Source organism: Haematobia irritans, chromosome 5 (genome assembly GCF_050003625.1).
Source record: "Haematobia irritans isolate KBUSLIRL chromosome 5, ASM5000362v1, whole genome shotgun sequence".
Taxonomy (NCBI): Eukaryota; Metazoa; Arthropoda; class Insecta; order Diptera; family Muscidae; genus Haematobia; species Haematobia irritans.
Window position 1 is genome coordinate 9,894,580 of NC_134401.1, and position 21,131 is coordinate 9,915,710.

Genomic DNA, 21,131 nt, shown 5'->3' on the forward strand with positions numbered 1-21,131 from the left:
ATCGCAGTCAAAGCCGGAGCAGAGCGAAAACATCAACAAAAATCGATTACCACCAATTAGGATTACAAGGTATGTGTCTCCGTTGTGGTCGTACTAATCATTTGTCAAATGATTGCAGAATCAAAAAACAAACACTGAAGTGTCAATCGTGTGGAAAAGTTGGTCATGTTCAACAAGTATGTATTCAACACAGACTTAAACAATCGAGTACAAATGCTATCGATAACTGTTTATCGACTGTCACTGATGGAACATACCCTACTGATTTTGGAATTAATCAGGTGATCGATATCTACCAAAACTTCAATCAAGTGTCAGTGGATACACACAAGTTTTTTATCAACGTAAAAATTGAAGGCAAGCAGCAAAAGTTCGAGGTGGATTCTGGAGCGGGATACACCTTAATTCCAGAAAACGAGTTTACAAAATTGCATTTAAAAAACCCAATTAAAAAAACAAACATAGCTTTCCGAGCTTATACAGGTGATGTGTTTGTGCCAGTGGGTGTTGTTGACGTTAAAGTTACGTACAAAAACAAGTCTTCAAACGAGCAAATGTTTATCGTACCAGCAAACCACTCACCCCTTCTGGGACGAGTGTGGATTCGCCATCTGAAAATAAATTTATCCGATATCGACCTGGAAAGTACAATGGACAACGGCAAAAATTATGACACAATCAATTCAATCGATAAAATTATTTCTAAATTTGAGGAAATTTTCGAGCCCAAAGTTGGATGTATTCCCGAAGCGGTATGTTACCTCAAGCTGCACAAAGATGCCAAACCAGTTTTTATTCGGGAAAGGCAAGTCCCATTCGCACTGCGCGAAAAGGTTGAATGTGAACTGGACAGTTTAGAGCGTGATGGCATAATAACAAAGATAAACACCAGCTTGTGGGGTTCACCTCTGGTCGTAATTCCAAAGCCAGATGGGAACGTAAGGTTATGCGTCGATTATAAGGTCGGTGTTAACCCTCAATTGGAACCGGCACACTACCCAATCAAAAGGATAGATGAAATTTTCAATACACTCAAAAATTCAAGATATTTTTGCAAATTAGACCTGTATAAGGCATATCTACATGTTCGAGTCGACGATGACAGCAAAAACATCCAAGCTATTTCAACTCATCGAGGTGTTTATAAAATGAACAGGCTCTCTTTTGGTATAAAAACTGCCCCAAGTGAATTTAATCGAATTTTGGATCAAATTTTACAAGGGTTAGATGGAACTATTTCGTATTTCGACGATATTATTATTCATGGTACAACAATTCCCGAGTGTGAAGATCGTCTCATTAAATGCCTGGAGAGGTTAAAACTTAACCAACTTCATATTAACAAAAACAAATGTGAGTATTTCAAAACTCAATTAAAATATTTGGGCTACGTAGTTAGCTACAACACAATTGCAATGTGTCCAAGCAAAATCGAAGCGATAGTGAATCTGCCAACACCTCAAAATCTTAATGATTTGCGACGATTCCTTGGGATGATCACGTATTATGCAAAATTCATTCCACATGTTTCAACAATAACGTTCCCTCTTCGACAACTCCTGGAGGAGGGTCGAAAATTCGTTTGGAACAAACAATGTGAAGAAGCATTTCACAAACTAAAAAAAGAAATTGTTGCTGATAGGGTGTTGACCCCATACAACGAAACATTGCCAGTTACACTTGCTTGCGACGCCAGTCCAACAGGAATAGCAGCTGTTTTATCTCATATTATTAACGGAGTAGAGCGCCCCGTATCATTCATTTCAAGGGCTTTAACGAAGGCCGAACAAAATTATAGTCAACTTGACCGTGAGGCTTTGGCCATAATTTTTGCAGTTGACAAATTTTACACATATTTACATGGAAGAGAATTCACCCTCATAACCGATAATCGACCGCTTTCCAGAATTTTCCATCAAACCTCGAAAACACCAGCGATGACATCAGCAAGGTTACTCAGATATGCATCCTTTTTACAAAATTTCAATTATAAAATTGAACATCGCAAAGGCGAATTTAACGTCAATGCCGACTGTTTATCTCGGGCCCCAATTCAAGGCAATAATCATTTCGCCCATTTTCTGGATGAAGAAGTCAAGATCATTCAAGAGCAAATAATCAATCAAATATCAACATCATCAATTACAGCAGTTACCATTAGTTTTGAAACAGATCGAGATCCAGAATTGGCTAAACTCAAAAAGGATATCATGGATGGTAACAATTTTGATTCCTCGTATTCAATTCAAGATGGCGTTATTTTCCGTGGTGAGCGAGTCATCATTCCAGCTACTTTACGTTCAAGCATTCTTAAGGAATTGCATCACACACATGTTGGAATTGTCAAAATGAAGCAACTGGCAAGAAGATTTTGTTTTTGGAAAGGAATAGATTCCGACATCGAAAATGTGGTAAAATCTTGTCCCGAATGTGCCATGGTGCAGAAAAATCCAACGAAAGTAACACATCAATGGGAAGAACCAGGTGAGAATTTTGAAAGAGTACATATAGATTATGCCGGCCCATTTCAAAATCATTATTTTTTCGTATTGGTCGATGCAAAATCGAAATGGCCTGAAGTAAGAGTCATTAAAGAAGCACCAACTACTGAAAAAACAATAACTATATTACAAAATATATTTTATACTCACGGTTTTCCTCAAATTATTGTCTCGGACAATGCTACTATTTTTCAAAGTAAAATGTTTCATGAGTATTGTACTCAAAATGGCATTATTCAGAAATTTATTGCGCCAGGGCACCCGGCCACGAATGGCTTAGCCGAAAGGTACATTCAAACATTAAAATATAAACTTAAAGCCATGGAAAACGATAAAATATCAATTAATGAAAAAATTCAAGAAATTGTTTTTCGATATAGATCAACACCATTAGCAGACGGTAATAGTCCATCAAAATTATATCTTGGTCGTGAGTTAAGAATTAAACTGGATGCAATACGCCCCTGGAAGGAAGCATCATCTACAGCTTTAACTCTTAAAGTCCGAAAATTAAGCCTGGGAGATAGAGTACAAGTGCGTTGGTATGGCGGGAACAATCAAACTTGGAAATTTGGAACAGTCAAAGCAAAGTTTGGAAATATGCATTATCAAGTCAAGCTCGATAATGGTTATGAGCTCAAGCGACACATTAACCAGCTGTACAAGAGTAACATTGAAAAACCAGAAAAGAAAGTAACGTTTGAATTGCCACCGAGACCAAAACCAACTTATGATGAAATCCGAATCGAGCAACGAGTTACAAACTCATCTATTGCTCCACCTTTTGAATCAGCAACAACTCGGCAGTCACCCACATCAGATTCGTCCACACCATTGAGAAGATCTAGCCGAAGAAGACGACCGCCAGGATATTTAACAGACCACGTCCGTTTTTAGCCTGGGAGACTATAGTGTCTCATATTTTATTTAAATGGCAATCCTTTTATTCTATGTAATTGTATCTTGAATCTGTTATTAACATAACCCTTAATTGCACTCGCTACTTTTGAGTCTCTCACTATAATATAATCTTTTATCATGGAATATATTCATTCGCAACTAATACTTCAATTGTGTAACACCATTCCATTGTATCTATAATTCAATAAATACTCAATATTAGTAATATCCTTATTCAACGCGTGTTATATTCAATTTCAATACATAACATAATCGTAAGAAAATGGTGATTTTAGCGGCTAAGCTCGAACTTAATACCCACCTTTAGCTGCTAAAATACCCATTTTTCACTACTTTTCTTTAACAATTAATTTTCAAAAATATAAGCTTTATGAAAAGTAGCTTTTGGCTATTCCCCATCAACTTATAATAAAATTCCAAAGTGGTATATATTTATTCTTTTTTTACTGATTTACTTTTCATTTTAACGGCTAAACTCGAACTTAATATCCACCTTTAGTTAAAATTTGGCTTTATCATTTCATCTCGTTTGGCGAATTAAAACCGATTTATATGGGGATTATATTGCAAAAATTTGTTTTTATGTTCAGTTTTTTACATATAGGTGGCGCAAAAATGAATAATAATACTGGGATTAATTCAGGAATACACTAGATTCGGCATTGTTTCAGTCAGTCATTTGATTAAAAGTCAAACGTGTGATTGTTGATAACCATGTAAACAATTCTGAATAACAATATTCTCGAAAAATACGGAAAAGCACTAGGCAATCTTTATGTTTAACCAAATGTCCAGTGCTGCCGCTAGTGAAAAATTGCGTGAAGTAGATTTTGGAAAAAGTGGAGTAGATTGAATAAAATTGAAGTAGCATACATTTTTGAAAACAAAACAATAGAATTTATTGTATTATACCCTCCACCATAGGATGGGGGTATATTAACTTTGTCATTCCGTTTGTAACACATCGAAATATAGCTCTAAGACCCCATAAAGTATATATATTCTGGGTCGTTGTGAAATTCTGAGTCGATCTGAGCATGTCCGTCCGTCCGTGCGTCTGTTGAAATCACGCTAACTTCCGAACGAAAGAAGCTATCGACTTGAAACTTGGCACAAGTAGTTGTTATCGATGTAGGTCGGATGGTATTGCAAATGAGCCATATCGGTCCACTTTTACGTATAGCCCCCATATAAACGGACCCCCAAATTTGGCTTGCGGGGACTCTAAGAGAAGCAAATTTCATCCGATCCAGCTGAAATTTGTACATGGTTTCAGCATATGATCTCTAACAAACATGCAAACATTGGTCCACATCGGTCTATAATTATATATAGCCCCTATATAAAACGATCCCCCGATTTGGCTTTCGGAGCCTCTAAGAGAAGCAAATTTCACCCGATACGTCTGAAATTTGGTACATGGTGTAAGTATATGGTCTCTAACAATTACGCAGAAATTGGTTCACATCGGTCCATAATTATATATAGCCCCCATATAAACTGATCCCCCGATTTGGCTTGCGGAGCCTCTAAGAGAACCAAATTTCATCCGATCCGGCTGAAATTTGGTACATGGTGTAAGTATATGGTCTCTAACACCTATGCAAAAATTGGTCCACATCGGTTAATAATTCAATGATTAAAACCGCTGTTAATCGTAATTAAAGGAATAGGAAAAGCAATTAGGTAATATGGGAAAAATTTTAAAAATTTGAAGCAGAACAAAAAGTGAAGCAGATTTTTGGAAGGAGTGACGAAGTAAATTTTGTGAAAATGAAGCAAAATACTTCGATTGAAGTAGTAGCGGCAGCACTGCAAATGTCCCTTAAATTTAAAAAAATTACCCTAAACTCGATTTACATTTGAAAAATATAAGCATTCCATTCATTTTCAAGCCATATGGCTTCGAGCCGTGTTTAATGCAAACATTATTCAAATGTTTTTGTTTACTGGGCAATAACCAATTTTAGCTATATCAATATTGTATTAATAATTTCCCGCCTTCTAAACTCAATACCTGTCCACCACATACAAACAAAACACATTTCTACTGGAGAGAGAGAGTCTTATCATTAAACAAATGTTGAATGCACGCGGAAGATGAATCTACACAAGCAGCTGATCCATAGATGTTTGTAGAACGTCGACGTCAGCAAATAAAGAGAGGTAAATTCTAAAGAGATAGTGGGCCAGATGCATTTAACAAAAAGTCTTAACAAAATTTGGGTCACATAGAGAATATTGACATACCGCTCTAATAACTGTCTAAAAAGTAAACACTTTCAAACCGGTAGTACAATCAGAACAAATAATTTCCAATGGGCAATATGCCGGTCATTCTATAGAGGGGCCGGGGAGCAAAAGGGTGTTACTAATGAACACCAGAAACAGAAATAAAGATTACGATTTACATCTGAAAACAAAATAAATTTAAGTGATGACGTTTGCGTCCTTGACTAATGACTACTACACTTTAGCAAAGGCATCAAGTGCCACAGCCGACCCCGCGCCGCACTAAAAAATAAAATGCATAATGGGGTGGTATTTGGTGGGAGTGCTTTATAGCACATTTTAGAGAGGACAGAAAGGTGGATGTCAAAAATACAAATGTAGCCAAACGTATAAAACTCAACATTTCAGGGTCAAGACTAATACACATTCTCGTGTCAATTGAGATATAAAGACAATTTTTTTTTTTTGGTTTGTTACATTTCATCACTTTCCGAAGATGATCAAAGTCAAAGTACTTACGCCACTAGTATCAATGTTGTAAGAATATTCACAGCCAATCCTACTATTGTTATCAGATTTGGAGCCAACCATAGTGGTGTCTTAGAAACCAGCCAATTCCACCAGGGCTGAAGCCATGGGTCCATTAAACTAGAATTGGTGCAATTGTATTTATGTTCGGACAATTTCTTCAATTGTTGTGGCGATAGTATGCGTTCTTTGTAGGCCATTTTTGGTACTGGTGTTTTTTGCAGAGGTTATATCAAAAAAGAACAAGAACAACTTTGCAAATTGGAGAAGATTTATTTAGCAAAAAAGTTGCATTTAATTGAATTTTTATGCGAAATTGCACTTCACTTTACGAGAGAGATAGTGTGTGTGTAAATGGGATGATGGATATGTGTGGTAATTTTTTTTCCACACTTTCCAGTTATATGCAAGTACACACACACACGCACGCGATTAAACTTTTCCACTTTTCACCACAATTTCTGTCGTTCTCTATCCAACGAAAAAATGTGTTATTGTCATTCGAGTTTCTCGTACACTAGCTCAATTCTAAGAATTAAACTCTGTCTTGATTATTCAAAATTTATTTAAGTAATCTTTTATGCCAGCCATAGACCGAGACCGCTTTGCGTTATTGTGGCGTGTTAATTTCTTCTTTTCCACACACACGTCAAGAAATGTTTAATCAAAAACCTCTTCCTCGTTTGACGTCTAGTAAATGTCACTGATGTTTCTATACCGATTACTTGGCCTTAGGGTACTCATAAAGTGTGGTATGTTTGTTGCATACAAAAGCTGCGAGCACTGTGAATAGCCCCATAGTATAGGGTTGCCAGATTTTGATTTAAAGGTGGGTTTAAAAGTTTGGGGTTTTCCACTAAAACTCAAAAATTGTATGTATTTCAATGGGAAAATTGATTTTAAGACCATAATAAAATAAATATTTGGTGCGTTGTAGCATTCTGACAAGGAGTTTGAGAAGAATTGCCAAACATAAATACATTTCAATAAGTGCTTTTGCATTTTAATTTTGGTTTTCAAACAGAATACTCACCTTTATAAGAGAATCCCACTATTGAGCTACATATAGAATAAATTAATATCACCTCTATATATATTTTTATATGTATTTATTGTATAATCGCTCGATTTTTTTATCCGTTTTGTTTTTATTTCTTATGACTAAACACATTTCTTTTCATTTCGAGACTATTTGTTGGTACATATCTATTTTCCTTTATAAATTGTATAAGAATCAATTCTGTTTGGTTTTTATTATTAAAATACGTTAGTTATCTATTTCGTATTTGTTGTATATTAAATATTTTTTTATGTATACCTAAATGAATTTTAGTGTGTTGATCATTACTAAAAAGTGCTGTAGTGAATGTTATTTATATATTTACTCTTTTTAAAGTTGGCATATTCATTGGTTTTCTAAAGACACAACTATGTTCGGAAATGTTTTGTTGACAAAACAAAAATCGTTTTCAAATTTAAAAAAATTTTAAGCAAAGAATAAAAATACGGTTTTACTTAATCTAAGTTAGAGGAAACGATCCAAAGAAACAATTATCTAATTGTTCCTACTTTACAATACATAGAAATAAGTAAAAAAAATATGATTTTTTTTTTAAGAAAAACGAATGTAGTATCTGCTTTTATATTTTTAAACAATTTGGAAAAAAAATATTACACAATTTTTTAGAAAAACATTTTGAGAAATTTTTAAAATAAAAAAAATTTTTTTGAAATATTTAAATTGAACCAATTCAACAACTGTTTCATATTTAACATAGTCATGGGAAATTAATAACAAATTGAAACAATAATAACTTAAAAAGTTGTTCAAAATTAAATTAAAAAAAAATATTTTATTCGAAACCTTTTTTATTATAAATTTTTTATTTTTATTAATGACAACTCAACACAGTGTCTCTTAAAAAAAACATTTTGAAAATATTAAAAAAAGGGGAAAAAATTGAAAAATATTTAAAATAGAATGTTCAAAATTAAAAGCATTTTTTTATTATTAATTTGTTATTTCTATTAATGACTCAGCAAAACTCAATATAAGTTAGAGGAAAAGATTCAAAGAAATAATTATCTAAAAAAAATATTCGAAACCTTTTTCATTATTAATTTTTTATTTTTATTAATGACAACTCAACACAGTGTCTCTTATAAAAACAAATTTGAAAATATTTAAAACAAGTAAAAAAAAATAAAATAAGTGTTTAAAATTTAGCCATGGGAAAATATTAAAAATTAATATAACAATTTTAAAAGTTATTCAAAATTAAAAAAAATAATAATTTTATTTAAAGCATTTTTTTATTAATATGACAACACAAAATAGTGTCTCTTATAAAAACCAATTTGAAAAATAATTAAAATATTTATTTAAAAACTAAAAAAGAAAATATTTCTGATATTAAAATATTGAAATTATGATAATAACAATTGAAAAAGTTATTCAAAATTAAAATAAAAAAAATAATGTAAATAATTTAAACTAAAATAATTTTATTCGAAGCATTTTTTTATTAATATAGTCACAAAATAGTCTCTTATAAAAACTTCAAAATTAAAATAAAAACTTAAATAATTTTATTCAAAGCATTATTTTATTAAGATAAGAACACAAAATAGTGTCTCTTATAAAAACCATTGTTAGATTTTCGCAACGATAAATAATTTTTTATTTTAAAATATAAATAAAAACAAATAATTTTTTCTCTGTCTTTATTTACTTTTTCCTTGTGAGTGTATCGAATATCGAAACAACTGTGATACGATATACTTGGCCTGTTTTCTTTTAGTACTCAATGCAATATTTGCATGAGGTATCCAGAACATCGTTGCACTGAACATCTCATCAGCGAAAATTTAAATTGTGAGAATGTCAGGATCATAAATTATCTCTGACAATGTCAGAATCAATAAAGGTAAGTACTATGTTCGGTTTTCAAGCTGCCTTTCCACGATTATTTCTTTGAGTTATTTAGTTTTAATAGGTGAAATTGTACACAATCAATGCTTTAAAACTTTTCCATCCAAGGTTTGACAAGATTGGATAAAAATATTATAGTCGTCATATACTTTTATTTTTGGGGGAAAATCCGAACATAGTATCTTAAGTTGTTAAAATATTCATCGATTCTGAGTGGTCTACAAACAAAACTTTTGAAAATTCTCTACAATTACTGGTTATGGAATTCAAATAAAATGTTTTAATACATTATTGATGTTTTTTTTGTTTATTCTTGTTTTACATTCTATTTCATTAGTTATGTTTTGATATACTATTTTTTTTTATTTTATTAGCTGTCTTCGTTTTACATATTCAGTTTAAACAATCCCTATATGTATAAAGTACCTTGTTTATAAGAAATATTTCTCACCAGAATAGGTTATGAAATAATAATTAATATAAGCCAATAAAAGCCACATAAGTAATAAAAAAGGAAAAATAGTCAAAAATATGTTCGTTTTTTTATATTTATTTGTAATTTATTTTGTTTTTTAAATATTTTTTAATATTATATTATATTAAAGGCATATAAACGTATGATATCTAAGCAAGATTTAATTTTAATATTTTTTTGTTTTTAAATAATTACTCATTATAATTAAAAAAATCATTTTTTATATATAGGAAAATTTTTTATATATAATTTTTTGCAAAGAACAGAAAAATAATTGTATGAGAATTTGGCGTACGTTTTTTTTTTCATAAGAAACTACAAAATATGATTAGGCTAAACGTTTGGCGGGTAGGCTATAAAAAAGATTCTGAAAAAAATACAACTTTTAAATATACACATATTTTATTTATTTGTTTTCCTTAAAAAAACAGTGTTTTACTTTTTTTCTCTCATTATGCAAAACAAAACTAAATAAACACTTATGAATAAAAGAAAATATAAAAATAGCAAACCTTTAGAAATGTAATAGCAAAATATATTTTTAAAAACGGATTTTATTTCTTTAATTTATTTTATGATAGTTTAGTTTCCGTATGAGAATGATGTTGGTTGTATTTATGTATACTATATAGTTGCATGCATTATTTTGAAGTTTGGATTTTATGTTTAGCAAATACTCAAATTTGTATTTGAAACTTCTTGGTTAGTGGTGAAAAAAGTTAAAATATATCTATATTTTTATGTAAAAAAAAAAAATAATAAAAATAAGTCAATACGAAATTTCTGCTCAATCAATAAAACCTGAAGCTAGGGATTGAAATCACAATCAAAATTCAAACTTGGCATAAGTCGCTTTTTATTTTTTTTTTATTTTTTAATTTGAAACAATCGACTTTGTGAAAGTCGACATTCTTTTCTGCGGTTATTAAAGTCACTCGATTATATCAAACGCAAATTAGTTGATTTTCATCAACATTCAAAGTCGATTTGACTTGATTATCACAAAAATCAAAAGTCGTTTGGGCCAAGGATTTGGATTCTGAATTCCAATTTTTCTGAAAAAAAAAGAATTTCCAAAAAAAAAAAAATCAATTACAATTTTTATGTTTATTGACATAAGGATTATAATCACAATCAAAATTCATACTTGGAAAAGCCCGAATTTTTCTGCTCACTCAGAATAAATCTGAAGCTAGGAATTGAAATCAGATTCAAAATTAAAACTTGGCATAAGTCGCTTTTTATTTTTTAATTTGAAACAGTCGACTTTTTGACTTCATATATGTTTGTAAAAGTCGACATTCTTTTTTGCTGTTATTAAAGTTACTCGATTATATCACAAGCAAATTAGTTGATTTTCATCAACATTAAAAGTCGATTTGACTTGATTTCCACAAAAATCAAAAGTCGTTTGGACCAAGGACTTGGATTCTGAATTCCAATTTAAAAAAAAAAATAGAATTTCCATAAAAAAAAAAATAATCGATTACAATTTTTATTTTTATTGACATAAGGATTATAATCAGAATCAAAATTCAACCTTGGCAAAGGCCGACTTTTTTTCTGCTCATTCAGAATAAAATCTGAAGCTAGGGATTGTAATCAGAATCAAAATTCAACCTTGGCATAAGACGCTTTTTATTTATTTATTTTTTTTAATTTAAAACAGTCGACTTTTTGACTTGATATATCTTTGTAAAAGTCGACATTCTTTTTTGCGATTTTTAAAGTTACTCGATTATATCAAAAGCAAATTAGTTGATTTTCATCAACATTAAAAGTCGATTTGACTTGATTTTCACAAAAATCAAAAGTCGTTTGGACCAAGGACTTGGATTCTGAATTCCAATTTTTTGAAAAAAAAAAAAAATAGAATTTCCATAAAAAAATAAACAATTACAATTTTTATTTTTTATTGACATAAGGATTATAATCACAATCAAAATTCAACCTTGGCAAGGGCCGACTTTTTTTCTGCTCACTCAGAAGAAAATCTAAAGCTAGCGATTGAAATGAGAATCAAAATTCAACCTTGGCATAAGTCGCTTTTTATTTTTTTTTATTTTTTAATTTGAAACAGTCGACTTTTTGACTTGATATATCTTTTTAAAAGTCGAAATTCTTTTTTGCTGTTATTAAAGTTACTCGATTATATCAAAAGCAAATTAGTTGATTTTCATCAACATTAAAAGTCGATTTGACTTGATTTTCTCAAAAGTCGTTTGGACCAAGGACTTGGATTCATAATTCAAATTTTTTGAAAAATAAACTAAAAAAAATAGAATTTCAAAAAAAAAAAAAATCGAATACAATTTTTATTTTTATTGGCATAGGGATTATAATCAGAATCAAAATTCAACCTTGGCAAAGGCCGACTTTTAGTTTTCTTTTTTTTTTAATTTGAAACAGTCGACTTTTTGACTTGATAAATTTCGTTTTTTGCGGTAATTAAAGTCACTCGAATATATTATTACAGGTCGATTAGTCAATTATGCTCATGATGAAATGCAAATTAGTCGATTTTACTTGACTTAAAAAAAATCAAAAGTCGTTTAGACCAATTGTTGACTTGGACATTTCGAATGTTTTTGACGATAGGTCGAAAAATCGATGTTCGGCTTTTATATCTCTACATCAAATTCTGTTTTTTTCCAATGGGGAAGGAGTTTGATTCTGAATTGAAAACACAGAACTAATAAAAAAATAGTTCGTCGAATTTACAAAAGAAATTGATTACGACTTTTTTTGACACAACGTCGAATTTACAAAAAAAAAAATTATAAAAAAACGCGATTACGACTTTTTTACATAAGGTCGAACCCGCTTTTTCCAAATTTATTTATTATTTTTATTTATTCATATATTATACTAAGCCTACAGGTGGGTATTAAGTTCGAGTTTAGCCGCAAAAATCGCTAAAGTGAAAACTAAAACAGTACAAAAAAGGCATAAAATTATACATATTTGTTGCAAATTTTATTATAACTTGATGGGCCAATAGCCCAAAGCAAATTTTCAAAAAGTTTGTATTTCTTAAAGTGGATTAATTAAGAAAAGTAATCGTGAAAAATGGCGATTTAGCGGCTAAACTCTAACTTAATACCCACCTTACAGGGCCAATTTGGAAGTGAAATTTGGAATTTGAATTATTGAAAAGCTAAAAGAACTAATCGATTTTCCATAATTTTCTAAATCTATGTGTATGTCTTGAATTGGGTATAGCAATAAAGAAATTTTATTTTTTTTTAATATGAAATTTTCTTAAACAACGGAGAAGTGAACACTAACTGCCAATGAAATTTATAAATTTATGTGGGTACTATTTTCGGATTTTCCACTAAAATTCTAAATAAAAAATGCAAAAATATGAATGAAACTCAAAACTTGGATGGGAAAAGTTTCAAAACATTGGCTTCTTATAGGCTTCTCTATGGTTTTGTTTTGGATTCCTAAATTAAGTTCCGTCCAGTTTCTTTCCCATCTTGGGATATTTCTACCCTGTAGATATCTATAGAATTGATTGTTTTAATTATCTAAATATAAATTTATATCCTGAGTTAGCAAAAACTAAAAAAATACATTTAAAAAAAACCAAAGTAATTTATGTAACCAGGTTCTGTTACTGTGAAACCTCACACAGTTTTGATATGGACTTGTGTATAGGTTTAAAATTAACTTTGTCGACTATTTCAAACAAATTCAGAAGGATTCAAAACGACAAAAACAAAAAATCCAAAATAGACTATTATAACTTTTTTCACCTTCCAAATTTCAAGACTACAAAAATATACCAAAAGTTATCAAAATTTTTTGTTTTTTGAAAAACGTAAAATATATATATATGGCTAAAAAATTCTATAAAATAATATCAATTTTGTTTTTGCTCCAGGGCGAAAAAGAAACAAAAATTTTTATTAGGAAAATATTTTTTGTTTGTTTTATATTTAAAGCTGTTTTGAAACTTATATATGATCTCAAGGATTTATCATAAAATATATATAGGTTTTTAATTTTTAAGTTAAACATTCCTTTATAAATTATATTCAATAACACAAAATACTTCTTTTTTTTGTAATAATAATTATGCACGCATTTAATAGTTGTTGTGTTGATTTCTTTTTCTAAAAAATATGGCAATTTGTTGTTGATGATGTTGTTTTATTAAACAGCATTAGTTAATTTATTTTAAATAATTGCATTTTATTTAAAAAAAATGGAAGCAAACAATAAATTTAAAAAAAGTTTTTTTTCTTTTCTTTCATAGCAAATGATTTGTAATCGTTAAAAAAAGGATATATGCTTTATTGTTGTATTTTAATTTAAGATAGTTTTGTATTATTAATTTTTTAAATTATGTTTTTTTCTTTCTTTTGTATATTTTGGTTTTATACGTTTTCGCTTTATAAACTTTAGGTAAAAAATTGTTTGTTTTTACTAAAAAATATTTTTTTTAAATTTATATTTTTTTAATACATTTTAAAGTAAAAAATTTATGTTTTGTGGTTGCTGTTGTCTTCAAATGCATTTTTACGGAGTTTTGTTTTTAATTATTACAGTAATAATAATATTATTATTATTTCTTTTTTTCATTTAAACATAAGTTTATGGTATGTGTATATGTATGTGGCGTTTCATTATTTTGTTTTCTAAATTTAAATAAACTGTTGTGTTTTGCGGGCGTTTGTTGCTTGTTGAAATTACGGTGTTTACAATGAATGATAGTGTTTTTATTTTGTTTTGTGGGATGTTTATGGGTGTGATTGTTTCTTGGGGATGGTGGTCGTGGTGGTATCGCTGATGGGAGGATATTTTCTCCTAAATTTCTCATTTATTCGATAATTGTATATGCACGTATGTATGGTATGTTTGTTTGTTTGCTTGTATGCGTTTTTTTGTATGTAAATTTAATTTGTTTTGTTTTGTTTATTTATAATTTAATAGGATTGAGTTTTGTATAAATTTGTTGTGGCTGTTGTGTATTTAAGTTGTTTTTACTGTTGTTGTGGGAGTTGTTGTTGTAATGTTTTAGCAATAATTATGAATGATATGGCGTTACATAGGTAGCTGGGAAAATGCCTTTACGATTACCAATTTCGCCATTCCACCAATTCTCATCAGAACGATCTGTTACAGTGATAACATCACCACGTCTAAAGTCCAATTCTCCAGACTCCTGTGGCACAAAATCGTACAAAGCTTGTACAAGTAACTGAAATAGGAAAATGTAAAAAAAATAATAATAAATAAATCATAAAAGAAAATGAAGGAAAAAAAAAACAAGTAAGGAACTGTGTAACTGTAGTACGAAAAAAACTGCAAAATAAAGGGCCCCAATGAAATCGTATTGCCTTTGGGAACTCACTCATCGTGTAATAGAAACTCAGCTGAATCCTGACCAAAGATTCGAGCAAGGGAAATTTTTGCAGAGCTGGACAGTAGGAGAGCCCAGGATATTTAATGTAAGTAATGAATCATCTTACTGCGATTTAGGCTCAACTAAGAATGGACAAATGCAGCCACCTCAACTCCCACTTATTCCGAATTTATAACAGTGTAGCTGTACTATAACAGTACATAATTAAATCGTTCAGTACCAACGACCAAGAATCGCCTCCTCTAGGATCATATTAAGTGAGGCGAAATAAATCTTCAGTCTTGGGCTTAAATCATGGTTGCCACTCGTGCCAAAAATAATCTAACTAAATTTTAAGAAAATTTTACCAAATTTAAAAACTCTTATTTTGAAGAACATATTTAATTTCTATAAGAAATTTTGTAATATTTCATTTTATGGGGAATTTTGTCATAATTTTATTTCTATAGAAAATGTTGTCAACATTGTATTTCCATAGAAAATTTTGTCAAAATTTGTTTTCTATACAAAATTTTGTCAAAATTGTATTTATATAGAAAATTTTGTCAAAATTTTTATTGTATAGAAAATTTTGTCAATATTTTATGTTTATAGAAAATGTTGTCAAACTTTTATTTCTATATAAAATGTCACAATTGTATTTCTATATAAAATTTTGTCAAAATTTTATTTGTATAGAAAATTTTGTCAAAATTTTTATTTCTATAGAAAATTTTGTCAAAATTGTATTTATATAGAAAATTTTGTCAAAATTTTATTTCTATAGAAAATTTTGTCAAAATTGTATTTATATAGAAAATTTTGTCAAAATTTTTATTTCTATAGAAAATTTTGTCAAAATTGTATTTATATAGAAAATTTTATGAAAATTTTATTTCTAAAGAAAATTTTCTCATAATAGTATTCTATAGAAAATTTTGTCAAAATTTTATTTCTATAGAAAATTTTGTCAAAATTTTATTTTTATAGAAAATTTTGTTCAAATTTTATTTCTAAAGAAAATTTTGTCAAACTTTTATTCTATAGAAAATTTTGTCAAAATTTTATTTCTATAGAAGGTTAGGTATAGTGGCAGCCCGATATTTCAGGCTCGCTTAGACTATTCAGTCCATTGTGATACTACAGTGGTGAACTTCTCTCTTATCACTGAGTGCTGCCCGATTCTGTGTTAAGCTCAATGACAAGGGAGCTCCTTTTTATAGCCGATTCCGAACGGCGTTCCACATTGCAGTGAGACCACTTAGAGAAGCTTTGAAACCCTCAGAAATGTCACCGGCATTACTGAGGTGGGATATCCACCGCTGAAAAATTTTTTGGTGTTTGGTCGAAACTGGGTTTGAACCCACGACCCTGTGCATGCAAAGCGGGCATGCTAACCATTGCACCACAATGGCTTCTATAGAAAATTTTGTCAGAATTTTATTTCTATAGAAAATTTTGTCAAAATTTTATATCCATAGAAAATTTTGTCAAAATTTTATATCCATAGAAAATTTTGTCAATTTTTTCTATAGAAAATTTTGGTCGAAACTGGGTTTGAACTCACGACCCTGTGTATGCAAAGCGGGCATGCTAACCATTGCACCACAGTGGCTTCTATAGAAAATTTTGTCAGAATTTTATTTCTATAGAAAATTTTGTCAACATTTTATTTCTATAGAAAATTTTGTCAAAATTTTATTTCAATAGAAAATTTTGTCAAAATTTTATAATTATAGAAAATTTTGTCAACATTTTATTTCTATAGAATATTTTGTCCAAATTTTATTTCTATAGAAGATTGTGTCCAAATTTTATTTCTATAGAAAATTTTGTCCAAATTTTATTTCTATAGAAAAAGAAAGAATTCTAACAATCAGTAAAAAAACTACCGTTTTTGGTAGAATTGTACTAACTGTGGCAACCGTGGCTCAATTACGTACGGGAGTGGACACAATATCAATGGGGTGATAATGCGGCTTTGAAACGGGTATATGCGGACACCGATTAGAAGCCCTTCCAGCCCTTGCACTTGGAAAGAGGCCAGCTCCGAAAATTGATGACAGTACACAGACAAAAATGTCACGAAAATTTTTCCAATTAAAATTATAATTGAGTTTTAAAAAATATTCAATTAAAAATTTAATTGATTCAACAAATTTTTTAATTGAAACAAAAATTAATAGTATCAATTAATTTTTTAATTGAATCAATTAACTTTTTAATTGACCTTCAATTAATTTTTTAATTGATACTATCATTTCTGTGATTGAAGACATTTCAATTAAAAAATTAATTGGATCAATTAATTTCGTGGTTGAATCAGAATTTTGAATCAGAAATTTTGTGTAGAAGATAGGACCTATCCCTGATCCGTATTGGAATCTCTAGTTGTTTGTACAACTGTCCCTACTACTAACCCCACTAGTCTCTCATCTCAGAGTGCCTTTTTTAAGTAAAATTTTCTATCTTTCTTGAGAAATTATTTTATAACATTAATCAGCAATTATTAAAAGTCGCTACGAATTCGTAAGGTCAGAGATATTGCCAGAATATCCAAAAAATAAAATGAAGTTATCATATAATTTTCTTGGGGCCCATATTCTGTCCATAGCAGAAAGTCTTAAACCCCAACCACTTATAATTTTTTAATATCGAGTTAGTCCACTTTGGTCACTGTCGATAGGAGAAACCCATAAACCTCGGCCAATGGTTGTCCACTCTTATCGGTTTGAGCTCGATTTCGACCAATTTGATATATGCGTATATAGGAAAAAGTCTCAAAACCCGCGTCTCAAACGTTAGCGGTAGCATAATTTGGTATCTGTTTGGAAGAGAAATATCAAACCTCGGTCAAAGGCCCTCCACTTATTTTATTTTGGAATCACATTAGCCGACACTGTCCATTTTTGAAATTAGATCGATTTTGTAAATGAAGTTTGTTAGCCCACAAATAATTTAAGCAATACTACAAATATACATTTCCCTACTTGTTTTTTTTTTTTTTTTTTTTTTTTGTAAATATATAGTACATCTACTCACCTCTTCAGGTATCATATCTCTCAGTTTAACATCTTGTGATCTCGATACACTTGCCGTTCGATGATATTCAACCAATTCATTTAGAGAATTAAACTTAACCACCCAAAGGAAGAATTTACCTTGTGCGTCACGTAATACCTTAAAATGTTGAACACCATCGGGGCACCTATAGGGAAAATAATAAATAAAATTACAAATTAGATACTAATTAATGCAAACAATATGCCCAACCAACACAACACTTGGTAACAGTTGATCAGGGTGGGCCAAATTGACTTACTTAACCGATAATGAGAAATCACCCGGACTGGATTCACTGATACGTATTAAGAAAGCACCCTCATGTTTATTTGATAATAATTTTTCAGCATCGGCGCGGGTTATGCGACCATAATACCAGCTGTAAAGAGATCGTAAATAAAAACAATTCAATTATTTTATTCAATTTTAGATTTTTTTGTGGTAGCTAGAACTTACTCGTGATTTTTCATTTCTATGTAATTGCTGGGGATAAGACCTTCTTTACCATCTAATTCGGCACGATACCAATTTGAATCATCTTCCATATTTAAAATCTAAAAACAAAAAATAATAGAAGAAGGTATTATAAATTTTTCCATACATAGATAAATTAAATATGGGGAAAAGGTTTTTTTTGCAAGCATAAGGAATTTTTCAAAACCAACTGGATTTTAATTTTAATGAAGTTTCCTAAAAATGTTGATGATTTTAAGAAAAATCAAATTTTTCCATAATTTTTTTCCAGAGTAAGTTTTTCTGATATTTAGACTAAAAACTCCAACTACATGACACATTTATTAATGTTTTTTGTCTTAATTTTTCTAAGCCCCAATTTCTCCACATGGCTCTGTTCTATGATTATAAATTTGAATAATTTGGCGGCTTGTGTATGCATTCGTTTAGTCTTTATTTATATTGTTTTGTTATTATTTATTTTCTTTGCATATAATTAATATATGGGTAAATGTGTTGCTAAGGTTTGTATCTATTTTAGTCTGATATTTGATTTTTTATTCATAAAAACAAAAACCAAAACAAAAAATGGAACAAGTGGAGAATAAAAAAACTGATAGTTTTGTGACTTAAAATGCTCAAACAGTATGTCGGTGGAAGGGGGCCCTCCCCCTTCATATGATGTTCTCTTTTATTCTAATTCATCATCAATGAAATTAATGGCAAAACTTTGTGATTCGTTAGACCCAGAGGGAATGTTTAAAATGTTTTGGAAATGTTTTATTGTTTTTTATTACAATAGAGACAGTTTTGGTCTTTTTTTGTTGTGTGGAAGTTTTGTTGGATTCATTGATACTGATAAAACTTAAAGTAGGTTAGGTTAGGTTAGGTTAAGTACAGTGGCAGTCTGCACTAATTTTCTCTTCTACCTTAAAAAGGGGCAAAAATTCTTAAATTATCCCCATAATAAATCTTTTATTTTTCCCATAATCCCAGTAAAAAAAACGAAACAATTTTCTTTTTCACGCTCTCGATTAATTTCATAAAAACAAAATAACAACAAAATCTCTAACACTTAAAGGATATCTGAAGAAGAAAATAAAAAGGTGTGTGTGGTTTATACCATGATATGGCGCGGCGTATGGCCCACAAATAATAACAAGAGTTTCATAAAAACTAACAATGAACACTAGCGATTGTTTTACAAATGCTACTGGCGGCTCAAAGGAAATGAAGCTCTCATGAACGCAAAAAAAAAGCAACATAAGCACTTTAGTCTGGCAACAGTTGAAAGTGTACATCCCCAAGACTAGGAATGCAATAGCATAGGTTCTAAAAAAAACAAGAGAGGATAAACAAATTCTATGGATCCCCCACCAGACGACCCTTTTTTAACGGCCAAAGAGAGAAAAGAAAAACTAAATCCAGACAATATGGATTTGGTACAACCACAATCAGGTTTTAGGTTTACAGCACCCTGCCACACGACCAAAGCGCACATGAATGGCGGCGGCGGGTTATGGAAATGCCAGGAGCCTGTGTTTTTCTTTTTTTTTGTGGCATGATGCTATTCTTTGTGCCCTGTATGAATAGTTTTGAGAGTCACATGCTGGTTAAACAGGATTTAAATTGGACTAGAAAATGGTTGGGGACCATACCTGCCCATAATGAAAGTCGACAAATCGATTTTGATCAACGTCAAAATTCGATTAGTTGTTTTTCATAAAATTATAAAGTCTAAAATTAAATTTTTTAAAGAAATTTAATTTTATCAAAATTTTATTTCTAAAGAAAATTTTGTCAAAATTTTTGTTTCTATAGAAAATTTTTTCCAAATTTTATTTCTACAGAAAATTAGGTTCAAGTTTTATTTCTATAGAAAGTTTTGTCCGAATTTTATTTCTAGAGAAAATTTTTTCAAAATTGTATTTCCATAGAAAATTTTTCTACAGAAAATTTTGTCCAAATTTTATTTCTATAGAAAATTTTGTCAAAATTTTATTTCTATAAAAAATTTCGTCCAAATCTTATTTCTATAGAAAATTTTGTCAAATTTTTTTTTATATAGATAATTTTGTAAAAATTTTTTATTATATAGAAAATTTTGTAAAAATTTTATTTCTACAGAAAATTTTATCAACATTTTATTTCTATAGAAAATTTTGTCCAAATTTTATTTCTATAGAAAATTTTGTCCAAATTTTATTTCCATAGAAAATTTTGTCCAAATTTTATTTCTATAGAAAATTTTGTCCAAATTTTATTTCTATAGAAAATTTTGTCAAAATTTTATTTTTATAGAAAATGTTGTCCAAATTTGATTTTTATAGAAGTTTTTGTTCAAGTTTTATTTCTTTCAAAAGAATTTTTGTTCGAATTTTATTTCTATAGAAGATTTTGTCCAAAATTTTATTTCTATAAAAAATGTTGCCCAAATTTTATTTCCATAGAAACTTTTCTCCAAATTTTATTTTTATTGAAAATTTTGTTAAAATTTTATTTCTATAGACAATTTTGTCCAAATTTCATTTCTATAGAAAATTTTGTCAAAATTATATTTCTACAGAAAATTTTATCAACATTTTATTTCTATATTAAATTTTGCCCAAATTTTATTTCCATAGAAACTTTTCTCCAAATTTTATTTTTATAGAAAATATTGTTAAAATTTTA

At 29.6% G+C, this 21,131-nt stretch overlaps 2 protein-coding genes across 10 annotated transcripts in view; both read right to left on the minus strand.

The window, feature by feature from the left end:
* Positions 1 to 6,871, minus strand: part of bbc (choline/ethanolaminephosphotransferase 1 bbc) — a 36,701-nt gene extending 29,830 nt beyond the window's left edge. For 2 of the 3 annotated variants that reach the window (XM_075308809.1, XM_075308810.1), the window contains exon 1: positions 6,174 to 6,871. In XM_075308809.1, the coding sequence (XP_075164924.1) occupies positions 6,174 to 6,382 (209 nt within the window). In that variant the 5' untranslated portion in view covers positions 6,383 to 6,871. The remainder of the gene's footprint in view (positions 1 to 6,173) is intronic. The other variant, XM_075308811.1, reaches the window with a different exon arrangement.
* Positions 6,872 to 10,827: 3,956 nt separating this feature from the next.
* The window catches only part of drk (growth factor receptor-bound protein 2 drk), a 38,158-nt gene continuing 27,854 nt past the window's right edge, over positions 10,828 to 21,131 (minus strand). For 5 of the 7 annotated variants that reach the window (XM_075310358.1, XM_075310361.1, XM_075310360.1 and 2 more), the window contains 4 exons: positions 18,462 to 18,559; positions 18,265 to 18,384; positions 17,985 to 18,150; positions 10,828 to 14,798 (listed from right to left, as the gene is read on the minus strand). In XM_075310358.1, the coding sequence (XP_075166473.1) occupies positions 14,625 to 14,798; positions 17,985 to 18,150; positions 18,265 to 18,384; positions 18,462 to 18,559 (558 nt within the window). In that variant the 3' untranslated portion in view covers positions 10,828 to 14,624. The remainder of the gene's footprint in view (positions 14,799 to 17,984; positions 18,151 to 18,264; positions 18,385 to 18,461; positions 18,560 to 21,131) is intronic. The other 2 variants (XR_012722785.1, XR_012722784.1) reach the window with 2 other exon arrangements.